Genomic DNA, 23,224 nt, shown 5'->3' with positions numbered 1-23,224 from the left:
GCCTCCCAAAGTGCTGGGATTACAGGCGTAAGCCACCATGCCCAGCCTTGGAATAGATTTTAATTTTGTCTACCCTGGATTTTTACCTACATCAGCCAGCTTAAAAGATTTTTAACTGGGTATTTTAAGAAGCCAACAAAAGATAAGCTGAATCCACTGCCTGAACTGAGCTGAAGTGAGAGCTATGTATATTTAGTTCACACTACACCAAACATAAATATATGCAATAAATTACAGGGGATTATATTATGCAGTAGGATTTTCATCTTAATTTCTAGTCTTCCTAAGGACAGTTGCTAACCCTTAGCCAAGGGACTGATAAGAACAACCTATGTTTGGCTTGGATGCTCTTGTAAGCACTCCTCATCCTTTCCTGGCTGAGCCATGGTATTCTTGTCCTTTTGCTGTCTGTGTTTGGATTTTGTGTCTTTGGATCAGGGCCTGTATTACTATTTGAAGAAAATCTTTTAGTCTTTGCTGACCCACTTGCATAAAGTTGCCTTTAAATGCAATGTTTATCCAAGGTAATGCTTAGGTCCTTCGTGCTCAGAGGCACTTCGTTCTTGTAGGTAACAAAACACTTCTTTGTCCACTAAGTGTTTTCTAACCTGAGTGCTCTGTGTTCTCCTTTCAGGAGTTCTGTTTTGTCCTTTTCTCTGACACATTAAGGGAAAGGAAAATATTTTCTAAAAAACACCCCTTGGAGAACAAATGAATTTATTGGGAACCGAGCGGGAGGCAGGTTACCCCACTGACAGAAGCAAGAATGCTGTTTCCTGTGTCATATCAAGCACTACCCACTCAGAGCAGCAGTTCAGAATTTTTTTGTACAATTATTTCATGTGCACTATTGATTAAACTATAAAAACAAGAGGAAATTTTAAATATATCACAAGTGTATCACCTTAGCACCTAAATAAATTATAAAACATTTGCAACAAATACAGATTAGAAGGAGAAAAAACCCAAGGTAGATGTAGTGTGATTTTAGAGAGCTGAAAACTATTTTTCCTATTGCAACCCAGGTTTACATCACAGGTTTTTCAGAAAAGAAGGAGTCCTCACCCTCCATCTTTTCAGCTCTGCTAGCTAAATGCAATGGCAAGGTCATGGTTCTGTGAAAATCCCCAGAGGAGGAGCTCAGGACACATTAAGCTATTGCAGAGACACAGTGGGTATGGTCTACCTTGCAAGATGTCCTTAAGCACATCGGGAGAGGGATATGGGATAGCATGAGACAATCCCTAGGATGAGTAATGTTAAAATAGATCCTTTTCAGCACTTTTAATAAACATTTACTGGATTTCTAGTGTGACACAACCATCTGCCTTAAGCATGGGTAGAATTAAGCTCAGTCTCTGCTCCCTAGGATCTCATAATCTATTCAAGAGAGAGAAAAACAACCATAGTTCAATGTGATCAGTTAGAGTAGATAAATGTTCTGCGGAAACAATGACTCCTCCTTTGCCTCCTTTCCCATCTTCTGAAAAAGGATCAGGGAAAGTCATAGAAAGGTGATGTTTAGATCCTGTTTTGGAAAGATGGAGAGACGTTCACCAAGAAGAGAAGAGCAAATTGAAACAGGAGGAATCATAGCAAAGGGGCATGAAATTGAATGGAGGGGCAGAAAATGACAAATAGTAGTCCAATGTAACTACAGAGTAGTCAGGGAATCAGAGACAAGACTGCAAAGATAGTCCTGGTTTCAACTTATATATCAGGCTAAAGGAATTGATCTTTATTTCATAGGCAGTGGGGAGGCAGCAAAGGGCTGTAAACAGAAAAACTGTATGATTGGGTCTCTTTTATATCACATTGGAGGTCACAGAGGTTAAGTATGGAAGGGGCAGAACTGGACCCAGAAAGAGCACATAGAAGACAAAGAGATGAGACTTAGTCTAGTGGCCTTCTCTGGGGTATGGTATGGTGAGTATTAGATACCGACATCAGAAATACTTAGATGCTAGTAATATTTTTTACCCAGTAGAAAAAATTAATTTAATATTCATCAGAGTTATTAAGTATGTATTATGTACTTGGTTCTTAATGTGTTCAGGACTTACAGCAACATGGAAAATAATAACACATTGCCTCTGCTTTGTAAGGAACTCAGTCTAATCAGAAGCAAACTGTATATCATGAAAAGTAAAGTAATGATATACTGCATTAAGTATTAAATGGGGTGTTACAGCAAATTAGTGAAAAGTTAAAAGGAACGAGCAATAAGGACAGGCTGTGATTGTCAGGAGGAGATAGGACTGAGGTTCGTCCTGAAAAATGGGAAGAATCTGGAGAGGCATGAATTCACAGATAAGTAAAACAGATGGACAAATACATAAATTTCAGTATAGTGTGATGTGACAATAGCAGCATGCTTGGGGATCACAGAGAGGGGCACACAAATCAGAAATGTATGACTGGGAGAAGGTTTAAGAAAGGCTTTTCAGAAGAGATATCCCTTGATCTGAGTTTTAGTGGACAAGTAGAGAACAGCTAGATTAAAAGGAGAAAGAGCCACATAAGCAAAGGAACAGAGCCATTAAGAACTTGATGAGCTCAGGCAACTAGATGGGGGCTGCAAATATTGCACATGGATAAAGGGATAGATTACTTTGTCTCTGATTCTCTGACTCCTCTGTAGTTGAATGTATTTGTGGGACGTGCAGGAAACAAGGCTAACAAGGGGCAGAAGGACCAAAAGGTTCTATACTTTTGGTGAAGGGCCTTATGCACTAATATAAGGAGCTTAAATTTTATTTGGAGTATGATAAGCTTGAGGGTGAGGAGTGACATGATCAGATTTGTATTTTAGAAAGATCATTCTAGAAATAGTGTAGAACTACTTTGAGGTGTCTGACTAGATGGTGATATCATTCACTAAGGGAACATAGGGGGACTAGACTGGGAAGAAAGATTTTGAGTTCTTGGGCTTGAAGTGTGTATTTGTAACACACAAACTTGGTGGCTTTAAACAACAGATATTTGTTGTCTTACAGTTCCGGAGGTTAGAAGGAAGAAATCAGAGCCTTCTGGAGGCTCTAAGGGTATATCTTCTCCATCCCTCTTTCTTAGCTTCTGGTAGCAGTTGGCAATTATTGGTATTCCTTGCCTAGTACAGTGATCACTCCAATCTTTGCTTCTATGTTCATATCACCTTTGTGTATGTTGCCGTCCTGTCCTCTTATAAGGATAAGGATAAGGGCTCATCCTAAATTCACAGTGATCTCAAGATCCTTAATAACATCTGACTTAGTCCATTTGGGCTGCTATAACAGAATATGGACTAGGTGGCTTATAAACAACAGAGATTTATTTCTCACAGCTTTGGAGGTTGGGACCTCCAAGATCAACATGCTTAGAGATTTAGTGTCTGGTGAAGGCCTGTTTCCTGATTCATAGATGTCACTGTGTCCTCACATCGTGGAAGGAACAAACCCATCCTCTTGGATCTATTTTATAAAGGCACTAATCCCATTCATGAGAACATAGCTAATCACCTATCACTTCCTTCTATAATGTGAATGTGTCCCCAAAAATTCATGTTTGGAAATTTAATCTCCAATGCAACAGCATTGGGAGGTGTTGCCTTCTGGGAAGTGTTTAGGTCATGGGGGCTTGGCTCTCATGAATAGATTAATGCCATTACAAAAGGGCTTGATGGAGTTTTGTCTTTTTTCACCCATTATCTCCCTTCTGCCATGTGAGGACATGGCATTCCTCCCCTCAGGATGACAAGGTGTTCAAGGTAACATCCTGGAAACAGAGACCAGATCCTTGTCAGACAACTGAACCTGCTTGTACTTCTCAGCCTCCAGAACTGTGAGAAAATAAATTTTTGTGCTTTATAAATTACTCATTCTCAGATAGTCTGTTATAGAAGCACAAAATGAACTAAGTCAGCGTCTAAAGGTCCTATCTCCTAATATCATCACATTAGGGGCTAAGATTTCAACATATGAAATATTCAGGGGAGACACAAACATTCATTCTATAACAATCTGCAAAGACTTTGTTTCAAAGTAACACCACATTCACAGATACTGGAGGTTAGGACTTGGATATGTCTTTTTGCAGGGCACTATTCAAACCACTGAAAAGTGAACAAAGGTGTAAGTGTCTTCATAATCTGACTCATACTCCAGCCCTGGGGAGCTCTGTTTTGTGCTTCCAAATGCTAATATCATGCAAAAGGCAAAAAAAAAAAAAAAAAAAAAGCGCAAAATTAAAGGCCGTGATGTATGGCAGAAAGAGCAAAGACTAGTCAGATGAACCTAGATTCAATACTGGCTCCTTAGTAGTTGAAAATATGGTCAGCCATTTAACCTCTACAAGTCTTGATTTCTTCATTTGTAAAAGAGGCATTGCCAGGCACATAGTTGACTTTAAATGTCATTATTTCAGGGAGAAAAAAAGCTGACAATAGTACATTTGAAAATAACCCACATTAAAATGTGGTCATGTGAGTAAATTGGATCTCTTTAAAAGAGAATAGAAATTGGCATTAAGAATAGTGGGATGTCCTGTCAGAGACGGACATCAGCAATGAGGAAAGAATCCAAGAGAAGGGGATGTTCAGATAGCCAAAGGGGCATTTGGTTTCAGGAAAATTGGCTACCAGGTGTCTTACCACCTAAGTCGGAGGGAGGTTGGCAAAATCAAGTCAGGGCTTAGAAATTGGGATACTGGGCAGATTTCTAAGATATTTATTAAGTTTAATTACTGTGCCAGACATTGGAGATTGAACGATGAGTAAGACACCTACCTTCCAGATAGAACACACCATCTTTTGAATGAAGTCAGCAGGTAGACAAGATAAAAATAGAATGCAATCTGAAGTGCTACAAAAGGCTAGGCACAGAGTTAAGCAATAAATCTGTGGGAGCCTCTGAAGCCTTTACAGAAAATACGATGTTTAATAGATTCTTGAAGGATGAATAAGAGTGTGCGAGCCAGGAAAGAAGAACTTTCCCAGCAGAGAGAAAAATGCAAAGCGTAGGAATTAAGGACTAGGAGACAGGAACTCAGAATCAGTTAAGAGCCTAGTTGTGCAAATTGATCAATGAGACCACAGGCAGAATATTAACACAGAGCCTTACTGCTGACTCCTGCATCATTGGGCTTTAACTTAAGAGTTTTCCTGCCTAAAATGCAGATTTGTCCCACAGACTCAGAGAGGAGTGAGTCTAGAAATATGAGTCAAGTGGTTCCAGCATTCGGGACAAAAGAAATGCAGAGAGACTGATGACCAGCTAGGTACTGACTCCTACTGAATTAGACAGTACTAGGGCCCAAAGATGCTTATTAGAAGTGATTCAGCTACATGAGGAACAGTTGCTATTGACTTCACTGCATTTTTTTTTTTCAGCTAAAATAATTATTGAATTATATCTGCAACAGGGAACAATGAATATCTACCCAAGTAACTCGTACATCTGAGTGGCTTCCCAGTGTTCGGTAAATGTCCGTTCAATTAGGTTCCCAAGGATATACATGGTAACACTATCTCCAACACTAAATGAAAACTGCATCCCCAGTATCGCAGGATAAAAACATCAGACTTCACAGGCCTCCAAAGTTAAGCAGCCCTAAGTGATTCAACTTCCTCCTTGAGGACTCTGTCTTCAAGACTCCAGCTGCCTAAGTGACCACTTGTTCACTTCTGCCCACGCAGTCACCACGCCGGTCCGCGTCCACTTGTGGTCTTGATATCGGCCCCTCCCACCTTAGCCCAGGAGACCTTGGTCCGAGAAGCAAAGAGAGCGTCACAGCTCTCTTTGGCACCGGATGGTGCCCAGGTTTCAGCGGTGGGGAACAAAGGGGACGGGGAGAAGCGTCCTCGGTTTTTGAGGGTGCCTTTTCTGAGGAATCTGCAGGTGGCCCGAGGTGGCGCAGAATCCCCATAGGCCCCTTCTGGCCCCTGCGCGATACAAAGCGCCCGAGGCCACTGTCCTACGGACAGGGGCCGCGGCGGAGCCTGAGCCCGCAGGGCCGGGATATGGATCTTCGGGGATGCGGGCTGGGGAGGAGAAGGTGTGAGCAGCGGGTACCCCGAGTCCCACCGCCAGGGCGCAGGCGCAGGCGCGCGGGGTGCGGTCGCAGAGGGGCGGGCACTGCCCGGCAGGGAGCGCGGCGGCGGCGGGCGCGGGAAGATGGCGGCGGCGGCGGCGGCAGCGGCTGCCGAGCAGGTCTGTGAGCACCGCCCCAGCCGGGGGCTGGAGGAGCTGGGGAGGCCGGGTCCTGCCGGCTAGGCCCGCGGGAGGGCTGGCCGGGGGTGCGGGGCGCGCGGGCCGCAGGATCTGGGTTAGGCGGGGCCGATCGGTGCGGGGCAGGAGGAGCTGTCCCCCGCCGAGGATGCTGGCACAAGCTGGGGACAAGGAGCCAGCGGCGGCCTCGGCCTCGGCTCGGCCTGGCCTGGCTGACCCTCGGCGGGGTTGGGTGAGGAGGGGACTCCGTCCAGAGAGCCTTGGAGGCTGTGGAGCCAGCCTGGAAGCCTGCGCTGGGACGTTTCAGGGACGTACCCCGTCCAGCCGCCAGCAGCGATTCGGATAAAAATAACCTCAGCCCCAGCGAGAAGGCTCCCCTGACACTAGCCAAGAAACGGGTCAGCTGTTGCCCGGGTGTCAGCTTGCAGCCGCTTTTTGTTTCTGCCATCTCCAATATGCAGACATCCCAGATTTCCCCTCCCGCTTTGGTTTTTGAAGATTTAGTCACCAGTCTAAAACTATCTGCTGTCCACTTTTAAAAATTATTTAACCAAGGTTTCCTGACCTGCGCTGTAAACTTGTAACTTAGAATGGTTTAAAAGGCTTCTTATCCCCCCAAAATCTAGCTATCCGTATGCATACATGTACATGCATATGTGTGTGCGTGCACAAATATATATGTATTAATATATACATACATGTAATCGCTAGGGTGATTTATTATAATACAAATAATTTTCAGTCACTTTCGCCCTTACCTAACTTACTTTTCCTTTGAACAATTATAGTAGTTTCTCTTGAAAAAGGCTCATTCTAAAACATTGTTGAAAAAATGAGTCAAGTTTTGACCTTTGGAACCATTTTCTTAGATAATTAACTTTTTAGAGACCTATTAGATAAATGTCACTGGAGGGCTCATTCTGAAGATAAAAGACGGAAAATCTGCCTTCCAGAAGCTTAAAGTCATACAGCCAAATACATGCAGAAAAATCAGCTAAAGACAATAGGCAGGCTGCAGATTTGTAACAGTAAAATAAAACGTAGAAGAATGAGTGAAACTGAAAGGAGACAAAACTTCTTGGAGTTGTTGGGATTTGAATTGTGCCTTGGCTTTCCTCATTTCCCGCCTAAGTTATCGGCTTCTGTTTCAGATAATTCTTTTTCCATCTGGTTCTGTTTTTGCTTTACACATAAATGGGGCAGTCTGATCCATTTCTCAGTCTCCACTTCAAATTTACGCACTACGTCTCCAGCCCTGAACTTAACTGAATTTTCCACAGTGATCTCAAACTCAAAAATGTTCAAAACTGGACTCTGTCATACTTACTATTAAAAAGACTACAACCATCCATTAACTTGTTTAACCTAGCCAGAAACTTAGGACCAAGGCCAGTTTAAGGGAGCTGAGAAGGACCTGCACTTGGTTTAATGTTCTGCTGTCCGGGTCTTGAGATTTAAAGAGTGAGCCCCACATTTCCTTTTTCCCCAGGGTCCCACAAATTATATAGCCAGTCCTATTTGGGAGTCATCTTTGACCCTTTTGTGCCACACTCATATCCAAACAATCACCAGATCCTGACAGTTCTGCCTCTTAACACCTTTCCCCAGACTTCAGCTTCAGAGTCAAACCTCAGTCAGTACCTCACTGGGACTCTTAGAGAAACTTGCTGTTGATATCTTCATTTCTAGGCTCTTCAGTTCCAGTTCATCTCTTTTTGGAGCGATTTTGCTACAGTGCAAATCTGATTGTATAGGAAACCTATTTTAACTCTTCAGTAGTTCCCCTTTGCCTTCAGGATAAAGTCCATTGTTCTTGTCATGGTATTTATGTCGCTTACTGGCCCCTAAGCACATCTCTTACTGTATTTCTTGCTTCTCCCTACACCTATCCTTCTCACCATCCACATAAAGTGACCAAAATTAGTTCTCCCAGAGATGGTTGCCTCTCGAAGTCTCCATGCTTCTTCCTCTGCCTAGAATGACCTTCTCAGCTCTCTTGCCTGGTTAGCTCCTGTCCATCCTTCAAGAGTCAACTCAACCTTCAGCTTTTCTTAGAATCTTTCCCTGATGCCCTTGCCTACTAGGTGGAGATGCATTCCTCTTCTGTACCCTTTCTGTATTGTGTGCATTGCTCCACTCCAGCACTTGCCATGCTGTGTGAACTGTTAGTGACCTTGTCCATCTACCTGACTGGCCTGTAATTAAGCTCCTTGAGGGTGGACATTATGTTCATCCTGGTAGCTTGGAGCATCCGGCTTATAGTAACTATTCAATAAATGTTAAATGCATCAAGATGAAGACAGTAATGTGCATGGTTTGGCAGAGAAGAGTAAAGACTACGTCTCAGGAGGGATGAATTTTGTCCTTTCTGTCTTTTATGCGGACCTATATTCAAACTCTGGCTAACACTTTTAAGTTGCCCATCTATTAGGGTTGTCAGAAGCCCATAGTGAGGTTTTTTTTTTGGAACTTGACTACAAATTCAGTTAGGTCTTCTCTTAAAGTATCTTCTTAATCTGTCCTTTTTCATACCACTTTAGTTTAGGTCCTCTTACCTTAATCCTCCATTACTACAACATCCCCAGCAGCCTACTTACTGGTACTCCTGTTTTTTCCCTCTCCTACAAATGCCTGCACATTTAACATTCTGAATTTGTGCTCAAAAACCTCCAGTGACTCCCAGTTAAATAGAACATAAAGACTAGAATTTGTACCCTGCTGTCCAAGAACCTTCACGGCCTGGCCCTACTTTTCCAACTTTCTTTTCCCTGCCTTGCCATATCTGACCCATCTACTTCTCCCCATTTTCCTAACAACTCCAGGTCATCCTGTCTCTCCTCCCTTTGAACTCTGCAGCGTGTATTGCCTAGACTATTAATTTTGGCACCTGAACATACAGCAGGCTTTATTGCATTGTTAACTATTTTATGTTAACATGTACACAAATCATATCTGTTAATACATAGAGGATAAAGACGCTTTCCTATAGCTCTTTTGTATTCGTATCTATGGAATTAGTGTTTAAGCATAAAGTGCTTAATACACGCATATTCAACAACTGAATTTTCTCAGAGCTCTAAGAAATAGGTAGGACAGTATCCATTTCTGCCCACTTCTTTTGTGCTCTTGATATTCAAGATTATTACCCAAAATGTCATTCAACCATAGTCTAGGTTAGAGGTTCTCAAATCATTTTGGTCTCAGGTTCTCTTTACAATCTTAAAAAACAGAGGATTCCAAAGAGCTTTGGTTTATGTGCATTATATTCATTGATATTCACTATAGGAGAAGTTAAAACGGAGAAATGTTTAAAGTACTGGGCTATACAAGCACACATTCCATTGAGTGATGATGTCATCACGTTGGTCATGTAGCCTTTACATTCATGGGCCTAGGAGAGTAAAAACAGCAAACAATATCTGTTACTGTTTTATTGTTATTTTGAAAATACAGATCCCCAAAGGGGTTCATGGAACCCTCCCAGGACTCCCCATTCTGCATTTGAAAACTACTGATCTAGGGTAATGTGAGCTCTAGTCAGTGAAATCATAAGTAAAAAGCTGTGTCAGCCTTCCCAGTCTTATTTTCATATAAATGAAAATGTATACCGTTGTCCCTCAGAATCTGTGGGGGATTGGTCTCAGGACCCCCAAAGGTTAGCCAAATTCATTGATGTGCAAGTCCCTTATATAAAGTGGTGTAGTTTTTGCATGTAACCTCTGCACATCCTCCTGTATACTTTAAATCCATCTACAGATTACTTACAACACTGAACACAATGTAAATACTATGTAAACAGTTGTTATACTGTATTGTTTAGGGAATAATGACAAGAAAAAAGTCTGCATATGTTCAGTACAAATGCAAATGCAACCATTCACCTTTTTTCCAATTTTTTTTTTTTTTGAGACGGAGTCTTGTCCTGTTGCCCAGGCTGGAGTGCAGTGGCGCGATCTCGGCTCACTGCAACCTCCGCCCCTCCAGGTTTAAGCAGTTCTCTGCCTCAGCCTCTGGAGTAGCTGGGATTACAGTCACGTGCCACCACGCCCGGCTAAATTTTTTTGTATTTTTAGTAGAGATGGGGTTTCACCATCTTGGCCAGACTGGTCTTGAACTCCTGACCTTGTGATCCACCTGCCTCGGCCTCCCAAAGTGCTGGGATTACAAACGTGAGCCACTGCGCCTGGCCACAAATATTTTTGATCCACAGTGGTTAAATCCATGGATATGGATCCCATGGATATGGAGGGCCAGATTTATATATACAAAAATTAATAAATTATTAATAAAAGCAGTTACTCACTATAGGTTATGTATAACAACTCTGCTCAGAAACAAGCTGTATACTTTGACAGTGGGACTGTTGAAAGCAGAGAGGAAAACTATCAGATAGTGACCTTGAAGTTTCTTCTATACTCTCCTCTAAGCACAGTTACGCCCTTAGTTGGAACTGTGACTCAATGTGACTTGCAGTTTATTCATGGAAAATGTGTCAGTAACCAGTTCAGCTTGCTATAGGTATGAATTTGCACCTAATAGATAAATGCACAAAATGAGAGGGTATAACTGTTCCATTATGTTGTATTTCATATTTAGCAAAGTTCCAATGGTCCTGTAAAGAAGTCCATGCGTGAGAAGGCTGTTGAGAGAAGGAATGTCAATAAGGAGCACAACAGTAACTTTAAAGCTGGGTACATTCCGATTGATGAAGATCGTCTCCACAAAACAGGGTTGAGAGGAAGAAAGGGCAATTTAGCCATCTGTGTGATTATCCTCTTGTTTATCCTGGCTGTCATCAATTTAATTGTGAGTATATTGTACAGAATACTCCTTTTAATTGCCATGGGGAATTTTTTATCTGCTTTATAGTGAAATCATAGACTTCATTTTCTCCTTTTCTATACGTCTTGTCTCTTATTGAATTTTAATGAATACTTTATAAAAAACTAGTGTGCTAATATTTTCACATATTAATTTCATTTAGAAAAAAATGTGCATGAGTTTATCCCTTTAATGGACTTAACTTTTAGCAAGGGTAGAATTGTGTAGCTCCCAGCTAGCTCAGTCGGTAGAGCATGAGGCTTTTAATAAGGATAGGATCAACTCAATAGAAGAGAACTTTGCCAAGATGATTTTATTGCTTTCACATGTCCTTAAAAATATAATCCTTTCTGTTTTCATTTAACTTTTCCTACATTTAATGTTGCCTCCTCAGCTGGATTTTAAAATTTTAAACCCTTTGATGGCAGTAAAAGGTTATATTTTATAGTCCTAAGTCCCTGTTGTCAAAGGATGCAAGGATCTGGTAGACGGATTTGCACTGAAGTGCTGAGGACCTGATAGGATGCCTTTTCCAAAGATGTTTGCTTTTTTAATGAAGAAATCCTTTTAATCTGAAGTTGTCACTATCTGGGGGTTAAATTTGAAACTCTCTCACATGTGCTTGTACAGATATTTTCAGATCATGAACGTAGTCTGCAGCAGTCTTAAAGTGATTCTTTTTGTGTCATTTTCTACTTCTAATGCATGCAAGGCAGTCTTTTTGTATTTATGTATGTCCAAAGTACTTCTGTCTAATTCTTCACTCAAATCAGAAAGACCTCTTCCTATATAAATTTCATATTAGATATGTACATTTTTACTAGGAGCACAAATTCTGAATGGATTTCATTTTATAAATTTATCGGAGACTTCTGGTCAAGATGGCAGCATAAAGACATTTTTATCTTTTTCTCTAAAAAGCTCATTCCAAAGTAACAGTGTCAAGAAACAGAAATATCTTTGAAGAAAGTGGGAAGCAACTGAAATCCTAAACCATAATATATGAAGATACAAAGTAGGAGGAACAATGGCAGATAACTTATCAGAGAGGAGAATCTGCTTGTTGGGGAAGGGATGTTGGTGGAAGTACCTTGTAAAACCCTAAAAAGCCTTGGGAATTAGAAGTTCCAGTACCTTGAAAAGCAGAAGTGAGGCAAGAACTGAAAACAGAGAAGTCATTTGAAAAATCTGTATAAGAAGCTGTGAGATCCCTAGGCCTCCTCTCCCTTCCAGCCAGCAGTTAGACAGCTACCCCTCCTAATGTCACACAAAACTACTATGTCTCTGGACACACTGGACCAGAGAGGATTCTTTCTGCCTGAGGATACTGGAGGGTAGGGGTTGGGTTTCCATGCTGAAACAGGGAAGTCTCGGTCCTGCGACTTCCTTTCCCACACTCTATTCTCATCCTCCACCTTCAGCTCCTTGGCAGCCAGGCAAGAGATAGAAGAGCCTTCTCTGGGATTCCTGATGCATGTAGGAAAAAGATCTGAAGATACTGTCATTTGACAAGTCCCAGTGAAAAAGCCACCTGATATCCCTCTTATGACACCTGTCAGTCACAAGCCCCACCCCTCAAAGAATTTTCTATGAATTCATCACAAAGTATGAATACTGAGCCAGGGATCAATAGACTTTTGAGGAAAGTGGGAAGAATTGAAAAATGATAGAGATGAAAACACCTAAACCATGGGAAAAGTAGAAACTCATGGAATAGAGAAAATGCCACAAAAACTACCAAAAAAAAAAAAAAAAAAACCAAAAAACCAAACCTGAATTCAGTATTTTCAGATAAATAAGAATATACTGCATCAATGAAACAAGAATAACATGCCTTTTAAAAGGACCAAGGCAGGCATAGTGGCTTATGCCTGATAAAGTGAGACCCTGTCTCTACCAAAAAACAAGACAAAACAAAACAAAACAATCAAAAATCAAAAGGAACAATTAATAACTCATAGAAATGTGTATGCGCACACACACGCACACACACACAGAGATGAATGGGTGGGTGGGAAGATGGATAAGTAGTCAGATAGATAGATAGACAGACAGACAGACAGAAGATATTAGAGGATAAAAAAAAACTCTTCCAGAAATTTCAACAAAATTAAGGAATCAACTCCAGAGCTCTAACATGCTATTAATGGGTGTTTCAGAAAGAGCACAGAAAACACTGGGGTGAAAATGATCAAATACATAAATCAAGAAAATTTCCTAGAACAGATTGAAAACTACCATCTGGGTCCAGTGTAATGCATAAAAAGACACAAGGCCATTATTATGAAATTTAAGAAAACCAGTAATAAAGAAAAGATCCTAATATCTTCCAGAGGAGGAAAAAAAACAGGTTATCTATAAAGAATATAAAATCAGAATGGAATAGGACCTCCCAAAAGCAGCATTGGGACCTGGAAGGCAATAAATCTATGACTTTCAAAATTCAGGAAGAAAATAATTTTCCGTCTAGAACTGTAAACTTAGCCAGTGTAGCAAGCAAATGTGTAGAATTATGAAGACATATTTTTGCCATGCACACTTTCCAAAAATTTTTACTTCTCATACATTCATTGCTGAGAAGCCACTGGAGGATGTGCTCTACCAAAAGAAAGACGAGGATATAGGAAACTGGGTGTCTGTCACAGGAGAAGAACAAAAGGAAGTTCAGCATGAAAGTAAGGGAAAGTTTATGATTACAGCTGTGCAGGGGGCCCATACAGACCAGTCCAGCCCACACAGACCAAACCAGAAAGATAAAGGTTCCAGAAAGATTTCCCGAGAGAGAAAAATAGAACTAATACATTATCTGAGAGGCTCAGACCTACAGAATATTGTATTGAGAGATTTTACAGAAATATTGGAGGATTTGAGATTAATTAGATGTTTAAAGAAACTAAGGAAAACGAAGTATTAAACTCTGAGAGACAAGGTACAGGAAAGAAACTGCCATTATAGGACAGTATTTGGTTTGGTAATGAACAATATTTACATGGTTGTAATACTGAAAATAATGACCTTGGATTTAATTAAAACTTGAGATTGGAGCTGGAAAAGAAAAGAGATATAAATGAGCTAAATTTCTCATCTGCTAAAATAGAAAATGAATAGATAAAACCTAAATTATGATAATTGAAAAACTAACATATATTTAGAAGAAATATATATATTTAGAACTAAGGAGATAAATTCTGGATGAAATAGCTAAATTTGTTGAAAGTGGTTGTTCTTGGGAATGAGATATGGAGAAGGTAGAAAAAATAAGAAACTATTCTTTTTAAATTATAGACCTTTAGGACATTTTGACTTTTAGCTATTTGCATGTAATACCTTAATAAAAATAAAATTGGTTTTGTTTATAAGTGGAAAACTAATTGATATATTTACCTCACTGATTAAACATTTTAGGAGGTCTTTAACGTTTTGGTGATAATATTTTCTATTTGTTTTCCAATTACATTAAATGTATGCAGCCTACCAACAGTGGACTTGTGTTCTTTTTCAGATAACACTTGTTATTTGGGCTGTGATTCGCATTGGACCAAATGGCTGTGATAGTATGGAGTTTCATGAAAGTGGCCTGCTTCGATTTAAGCAAGTATCTGACATGGGAGTGATCCATCCTCTTTATAAAAGCACAGTAGGAGGAAGGCGAAATGAAAATTTGGTCATCACTGGCAACAACCAGCCTGTAAGTTGCCACATTAACTGAAAGAAATGCAAACAGGAGAGGGGCATTAGAGAAAAATACTTTGCAAAAACCTAGATTGATTATTGGAAAGAGATATTTTCCCTTAGAAAAATTAGTGTATTTATAATATATCTATCAATGTATGAATATAGTGAATACAGTTTAAAACATCCATAAATATTAATATTTAATAATACTATTGCTTTTATAATCTGTTAAAATTAGATGATTTCTTAATATTTGAGATTTTGTTCAATGGTAGCATTTTCTATGACAGATGTAATTAGTATGAGAATACATAGGTTACTATTTGCTTCTCCATATGAGGAAGCCATTAAGAAAGCACTTTCCCCAGTGAGAATACTCTGTAGTTTTGGGGGCTCTGGAAGAGAATATGCCAATCTAGTCAGTGGCATCCCATGCCAAGAGTTGAAAACATAGTTTTCAACTGAATAAAACCTCAAGGAGGTATTCTTACCACCACCCCTGCCTATCTTAGTCCTTGGGCCATGTTCCTCCATGACTCATGTATTTTTGCATAGCTAATAAGCAAATAAACGTATAAGCCTTCATTCTAAAGAACTCTTCTTCCAAGTGGATGGAGGGAGGACAGACAGACACAGTTAAAAGTATTTGAAGTTAGCCTATTATTGTGGTTTTTAAATTTCTGTAATTTTTGTAATTTTTTAAATATATTGTTCAGGAATTTTGTTTGCAGTCTTCTTTGAAAATATATTCACAATTAACTGTTTTTTTTTTTTTTAAGATTGTTTTTCAGCAAGGAACAACAAAGCTCAGTGTAGAAAACAACAAAACTTCTATTACAAGTGACATCGGCATGCAGTTTTTTGACCCGAGGACTCAAAATATCTTATTCAGCACAGACTATGAAACTCATGAGTTTCACTTGCCAAGCGGAGTGAAAAGTTTAAATGTTCAAAAAGCATCTACTGAAAGGGTATGATTTATTGGCTTTGCTTTATTAATGGGAGAGAGTTACTCTCTACAGTTATAAAGTGGATGGAGAGTTGTACTGTTTTAAAGTAGTATAAAAGAATATATTCCAGAACACTGGAAAGGATTAATTCTAGATTTGTCAATAACTAGCTTGTGTGATCATTATCAAGTCATCTTTATCTCAATTTCCACATCTCTAAAACATTAATAGAAACATCTGACTTTCATGTCTCATGACTGAAACTTCTGTTTCTCTACCTCTGATGACAATTCTCACATTAATTTAGAAACTTTTTTTAGTACTTGTTTTTTAAATTTTCAGATTACCAGCAATGCTACCAGTGATTTAAATATAAAAGTTGATGGGCGTGCTATTGTGCGTGGAAATGAAGGAGTATTCATTATGGGCAAAACCATTGAATTTCACATGGGTGGTAATATGGAGTTAAAGGCGGTGAGTATTCTTTTAAGAGCTTAAGAGAATTATTAGGTTTGGGGGGAGGGATTGCATTGGGAGTTATACCTGATGTAAATGACGAGTTGATGGGTGCAGCACACCAACAAGGCACAAGTATACATATGTAACAAACCTGCACGTTATGCACATGTACCCTACAACTTGAAGTATAATAATAATAAATAAATTTAAAAAAAAAGAATTATTAGGTTCTTGGATACATAAATCCATATGTGGAATAGTACACAATTATTGAAAATGATATAATTGTCTATTTTTTGACATGGAAATATGTTCAAAGTGGGTTGTGAAGTAAAAGAAAGTTACAAAACAGTTCGTGAAATACATTTTCATTCTTCAAAACATATGTATGTTTATAAAAACCTGGCAGGGTATGCCAAAATGTCAACAATATTTAGTTATGGATAGCAAGATAACAGATTATTTGTTTTATTTTTATTTCTAGTAGCCTGTATTTTTTTTTTCTTGTATAATGATTGCTTGTATTGTTTTAGAAGGCAAAAAAAAAAAAAAAAAAAAAAAAAAACCCAAAAACCTTCTAAAAGAGAATTCTGGAAGATCAAAGTAAATATTCATGCCTTGGAGTTATTGTTTTTAATTAAAGATTTTTCAGATCCCTTCCTGAGTTTCATATCCAGTGATGTGAAAAAAAAAACAATTAGCAAATGTATAAAATTATTTTATTTAGACATATTTATTAAAAATGTATTTTAATCTATTATTAATTGTAAAGGAAAAAGGTTTTTGTCTTTATTGTGGCTGTTGAAAGTGAATTTTCTTTGTGCTTAACAGATTATATCTGAACTTCTACAGTTATGGTATTTCATGTGCTGTAAGTCCAAAAACTTTTTAATGGCTCACAATTCTGGTCAAAGTATACTTATTCAAAATGGCTTTGGGTACCTACAATATATTATTTAACTAAAGCGAATTAAATTTGTCTTACCAAGCATTACATGACAAAAGGGAACTTAAACATAGGGACTTATCATTCTTCCTTATTAAAAAAATTTCAATTTCATAGTTCTTGGGAAAAACACTGTTTAAAAGTAGCTGTTTTACTTTCGTAAGCAGTTTCCCCCCCAACAACACATAATCCCATCTCTAAATAGTAAAGATGAACATAAAATGTAATTATTGCCAGAAACTCAGTTACCTACCAAGTTAATTTTTACGTATATTGTGGTGTAAGAAGCCATTCTTCTAAGAACACTGTTGGAGAATAGCCACAGTACGACTGCTATTCTCAGCAGTAGAAAGTCACAGAAGCAAGATATTTGTATAGAGACCATTAGCAACTTACCACACCTTTTTTTTTTTCTACCTGCCACTTCTTGTCCCATTCTACCTTGTAGTTAATATGACAAATATTTAAATACTTTGAAATATACATATACACATATCAGTTTCTTCACTGTTAAAGGAAAAGAACCTAGTATTAAAAAGATAATTAGCTTTATAACTTTGTTAATATCAGTGGTTAGTTTAAAGTGTATAAGCCAATCATTACAAATAATTTTATCAATTAAACTGCTTTTTTGAAAAAGCTGTTTAAGAAACAATTTAGTCTGGGCACGATGGCTTACACCTGTAATCCCAGCACTTTAGGAGGCCGGGTCAGGTGGATCACGAGATCAGGAATTCGAGACCAGCCTGGCCAACATGGCAAAACCCCATCCCTACTAAAAATACAAAAATTACCCGGGCGTGGTGGCGGGTGCCTGTAGTCCCAGCTACTCAGGAGGCTGAGGCAGGAGAATCGCTTGAAACCGGAAGGCAGAGATTGCAGTGAGTGGAGATTGCACCATTGTACTCCAGCCTGGGCAAAAGAGCAAAACTCCGTCTCAAAAAAAAAAAAAAAAAAAAATTTACAGAAAGTAAAATTAAATGACCACAAGATGGCAGCATTGGAACAAATTGGAAAACTAGTCACTTAAGAATTGCTGTCTATTCCATATGCTACCACTGCATAATCAATTAGCCATCTCCATTGTTTATAACCAATTTTCTTTCTTTGCTTTAAATACCCTCTGTAAGCTGATGCCTCCCAAATTTGGAATTGTGCTTTAACCTCCTCGTTGAACTAAGAGTCACATATCTTGCTCGCTGCCTACTTACATTCTCCATTTCGATATCTGATAGGCATCTCAAATTTAATAGTTGAAAATTTAGATTCTCCATTACCCACAAGCATGCATTTCTTTCAGTATTCTTGTACCATTAAATGACACCCATCAGTCCATAGCAAGCCTTCTGGCTCCACCTTCAGAAGATACAGAGGCTGGCTATTTCTCACCACCTCTCGCCATCACCACCCTGGTGTAAACTGCTGTCATTTCCTGCCTGGATGGTTGGAACAGCCTCCTAGCCGATCTTACTTCCAAATATTCACTCCCACAGTCTGTTTTCTACCCAACAGCCAGAGTGGCCATTTTAAAAAGATCAAGTCATTTCTGTATTTAGAATCCTCCAAAGCTTCCCGTGTAATCTGGAATAAAATCTAAAGTCTATTCCCTGCTTACATGTCTGATCCTCAGGTATTTCTTTGACTCATCTCCTACCAGTTGTTCCCCCTCACTCTCCGTGCTTCTTTCACACTGACCTCATAGCTGTCCCTGGAATCCAGCCACATCTTCACGTCGGGGCCTTTGCAGGCACTGTTACTTCTGCTTGGAGTACCCTTCCCCAGTTACCTAGACAGCTTCCTCCCTCACTTCCTCTAGTTTCTGTTGGAATGTGACCTTATCAAACCACAGGTAGTCCTATGTAAAACTCAGTCCCCACCTGCTCACTCTCTCTCTACTTATCCTGCTTTATTTCTCCTCATAGGATTTATCCCACCTGATGTCTTATGTGTTTTACTATTCATTTTTTTTATTGTCTCCCCCTACCTCATTAAACATCAACTCAATAAGAACTTGGGCTTTGCCTATTTTACTTACTGTTGTATTCGCCAGCACCTAGAATAGTGTCTGGCGTGTAGCAGGAGCAGGCACTCAGTAATTATTTGTTGAGTGAATGAAAAGAAGAAAGGAGGAAAGGGAGAAAGCAAGAGAGGCCTAAGAGTCCCTAACAAGAAGGATTTTAAGGAACCACAATAAAATAATGTTTCTGGAACAGTGGGCGTGAAGAACCTCCAGACTGGAAGTGCCTGGTCTTCAAATTACATGGTTTGAATCTTCATTTGCAGTGTTGCAAAAACATTGGAAATTAAAATTAATTCCCTTAAGGAGGAAAAGTCTTATCGTACTCATGATCACAAACTTATCAATCAGTAACTTTGTTATAGTTCCCTTAGGACTTAAAACTGAAAATGATCTGACACTTTATCCACATCAGTTTTATTATGCACCTAGGAATTTTGATGTAATTTTAACTAATAATAGAGAAATTATGTTGCAGATTTATTTACATACATTATGGATATATGAAGCGAAGAAGTCACTTGTTGAATCCTGATATTGTTTTTTGTTGTTGCTCTTTTTTTGTTTGTGTCTTTACTCTTTCTTACTGCCTTCTTTTCTCATTGATATTTCAGTAAGTTTTGTTTACTGACTTTGTTCTGTACCCACTCATGGAGGTAAATAAATCATATTAGTATTCTCCTAATAGGAAAACAGTATCATCCTAAATGGATCTGTGATGGTCAGCACCACCCGCCTACCCAGTTCCTCCAGTGCAGACCAGTTGGGTAGTGGTGACTGGGTGCGATACAAGCTCTGCGTGTGTGCTGATGGGACACTCTTCAAGGTGCAAGTAACCAGCCAGAACATGGGCTGCCAAATCTCAGACAACCCCTGTGGAAACACTCATTAGAAGAACCCCAGAGGTCACCAACTTGTTTATATCTTGACTTGACTTTTTTATGCATGCAAATCATTATTTTTACAGAGTTTGTAATAACTCATAATTATTTTAATGGCATAGCATTGCTGTATCTGTTTTATGATCTACATAGTTAAAATCTTCTCAGAGAGCCTAAATTCTAATACATTTTGTTAATTTACGCTGATCTTCATATTTATTGTTCCCTAAAATAATTATGAGAAGCAAATGAAAATTCATGTTTAAAGAAGTGTTTTTAAAAGTCCACTATCCCTTTTCTAAAGATTAAAAGGCTGAAGCAGCTGTTTAGACTCACTGTAAGTATACTTTGGTAACTCTAATGGGGATAGATCCACTTAGGATATTTAAATCAATGTTTCATGCTCTGCCTTTTGGCTTCTAAAAGGAAAGATGCGGATTTCTAGTGCATTAAGCCTGAGCCATATTCTCACATGTAAGTGAAGTCATTAAAGAACTTTACATATGTGAGATAGAAACAATGGTTCCTTAGTTTTGCACTAGGAAGAAAATATTTTGTAAAATAATGTTTATTTGAAATAATGATAACTATCAATTGTTCACAATGTGGTAGAAATTAAAATACCATCTCAGCTTTAACTTTTAAATAATAATGATAACTATTTTTATTGAGCATCTTCTACATCCTAGGCATTGATTGTCCTAGGCGTCGCATGTTTATATCCCCAATTCTTACCACAACCCTGCAAGTAGGTGGTATTATCCAGGTTTTACCCATTAAGAAACTGAAGCTCAGAGAAGTTAAGAAACTTGGCCAACATCACATAGTAAGTAGCAGAGATGGGATTGGAATTCAGGCGTGATTCAAACCTGGATGTACTTGATTCCAAATGCCATGTTGTTTTCACTGTCTGCACTGACTTTTTAATTATTTAAAACTCTAGAAAGATGAACAAAGGTTAATTTAAACTTACATAAGAAGATGAGAGTCAAACAAAACAGGTATGCTTACTCTACTTAAAAAGAAAAGAAACCTCATGTCAGACCCAGAAAGGACCAATCACTGTCTGATTTTAAACTATGTTGGGCCAATTCCAAAATATTATATGATGCAGAGGTCAAATTTACCTACTTGTGAATTATCTCAGTTTCCCAACAATGGACCTTGGCACACTGGAGTTAACAATACATAACAGAGTTGCCAAGATGTTTATACCCTCAGCACTCGGGGCAACACAGTGGAAAGCGGGGAGGCCATAGACCCAAACAAGTTATTTGGGCCAGGCATGGCCTGGTAAGTACACCATGCCTTGAAAATAAGTCCAGAAGCACTGGATTAAAGAGTGCTAATGCAGGAAATAATACACATAATTTTTAGATAAGGATAATAATTTATCTCTGCTCCTAATATTACTATCTCATTGTAATTATTTATAACCCTCAAGCTAGTTGATTTTTAATATATTTGATTGGAAAAGAACTCTCTGGTATTATTAAGACTCCCACAGGATCAGGGACAGGGCCCCCAAAGGAGTTTACTGTAAAATAGGCAGTAGAGATGTGGCATGGGCACAACCCTGTGGTCAAGTGTAACAGCATTCTATCAGGGTCACTTTGAATTGTGTACATAAGAAAACCAATACAAAAAACAATTTGTATTCAATATTGTCACATTTCTCTCTGGTAGAAAAATCAAATACCTTAGAGATTATGAAGTCATTAAATTGTACTGAAATTGGATTGACTTACTACCTAACATTGAGTGCAGTTTTTAAATGAAAAGAATGAGATTTATAACCTCTTGAGTGTTGTTGTAGTGATATTTGAACTCATTTGAATATATTCAATATCATTTAATATCTGAATTAACAAAAAAGTTGCCGAAATTTTCATTCAGATGGTCTATAAATTGCATATTCATTACTTGTCTGCTCTATTTAGATTTCTTTTAAAAGTTTAAGTAAATATTTTTATAAAACCCAGAAAACGCTATATTACAAAATATTATTTATTAAATGTAATTCATGAAATAATCTATTTTTACTCTTTTTTGGGAAATACTTGTGTTTTTGATACATCTCCATGAAGTGCTTTTGACATGAGAGGCTATTTTGATGTTTTTATACAAATGATGGTTAACAGGCATAGCGTTTTAGGATACTTTACAGTAGTCCTGGCTGTTTCTCTGAAATGTAGACTTGGAAAATCTATTAGAAAGCAGAACAGGGGCAAACTCTCAATTTTACTTATGGCTTTTTTATTATTTATTTATTTATTTATTTTTTTGAGACAGAGTCTTGCTCTGTTGCCAGGCTGGAGTGCTATAATCTTGGCTCCCTGCAACCTCTGCCTCCCGGGTTCAAGCGATTCTCCTGCCTCAGCCTCCCGAGTACCTGGGACTACAGGCATGTGCCACAACGCCTGGCTAATTTTTGTATTTTTAGTAGAGATGGGGTTTCACCATGTTGGCCAGAATGGTCTCGATCTCTTGACCTCTTGATCCACCCACCTTGGCCTCCCAAAGTGCTGGGATTACAGGTATGAGCCACCGTGCCCAGCCGGCTTATTTTTGTTCACAGTAAATCTTCAACAACTCATTCTGTCCACCAGATGGTATTTTTCTGTAAACTGAAATGCTGACTTCGCCTCTTCCAGCTGTACACTCATCCCTGCACTGAGCACAGATATGACAAGCAGTAGCCATGGGGGAGGTGAGTGACAAAGATAGGACCCTGGGAGGGGGCGCAGGTACATGCTAGTTTCAATTACCACAATATTCTAGAGGCGGTCTGCAATGACAAGGAGGGCAAATGAAATTAGTGCAAGATTTCTTAGAGAATAATGGGCAGACGGAAAAAATGTAAAAACAACATAAAACAGGGTCTGCTGATAATGTTTTAAAATATACATTTATCTTCTTTTTGCATTGTGAAAAAATAAATTTTGTGTGATAGTTTTGATGATGAAAGGTAGAAGTTCTACCTATATTTGAATGAGTTTTTTTTTAAGGTAATGAGAATGTCATGGAGCTAAACTTGACAAAGAAGAGATCATTGAAATGCTGAAAATTTTAGCAGTCTTCTTAAAAGTATTGAGGGGGCAAAAATTACCAATTATGCCATACCAAAATAAGCCTATAAATGTGTTTCACATTGCTAACTTGTGTTTCAGTTGATTCAGTTTGTAATAACTAGTTATGAACTTCTGTTTACAATAAAAATTCTGTAAATTGTTTGCTGTTATTTAATGGTTATATATTAACTGTTTTCTATT

The 23,224-nt window shown here is 38.6% G+C and overlaps 1 protein-coding gene across 1 annotated transcript; it reads left to right on the top strand.

Moving 5' to 3' along the window:
- Positions 1 to 5,929: 5,929 nt before the first annotated feature.
- On the top strand, positions 5,930 to 23,183 carry SGCB (sarcoglycan beta). The gene is made up of 6 exons (XM_050790616.1): positions 5,930 to 6,185; positions 10,800 to 11,009; positions 14,527 to 14,712; positions 15,479 to 15,670; positions 15,992 to 16,123; positions 19,760 to 23,183. Exons 1-6 carry the CDS (start codon positions 6,150 to 6,152, stop codon positions 19,961 to 19,963), a joined length of 960 nt encoding a protein of 319 aa, XP_050646573.1. The 5' UTR covers positions 5,930 to 6,149; the 3' UTR covers positions 19,964 to 23,183.
- Positions 23,184 to 23,224: the final 41 nt, after the last annotated feature.

This window comes from Macaca thibetana, chromosome 5, assembly GCF_024542745.1.
Source record: "Macaca thibetana thibetana isolate TM-01 chromosome 5, ASM2454274v1, whole genome shotgun sequence".
In the NCBI taxonomy this organism is placed as follows: domain Eukaryota; kingdom Metazoa; phylum Chordata; class Mammalia; order Primates; family Cercopithecidae; genus Macaca; species Macaca thibetana.
The sequence above is the reverse complement of the archived record's forward strand: the minus strand, read 5'-3'. Positions and strand labels throughout refer to the sequence as shown.

Excerpts from the sequence above, each read along its gene's own strand:
- SGCB (XM_050790616.1), top strand. The coding sequence starts at position 6,150 with ATGGCGGCGGCGGCGGCGGCAGCGGCTGCCGAGCAG. Across the intron at positions 11,010-14,526 it reads TGGCTGTCATCAATTTAATT|ATAACACTTGTTATTTGGGC; the intron begins GTGAGTATATTG and ends GTTCTTTTTCAG. Across the intron at positions 14,713-15,478 it reads TCACTGGCAACAACCAGCCT|ATTGTTTTTCAGCAAGGAAC; the intron begins GTAAGTTGCCAC and ends TTTTTTTTTAAG.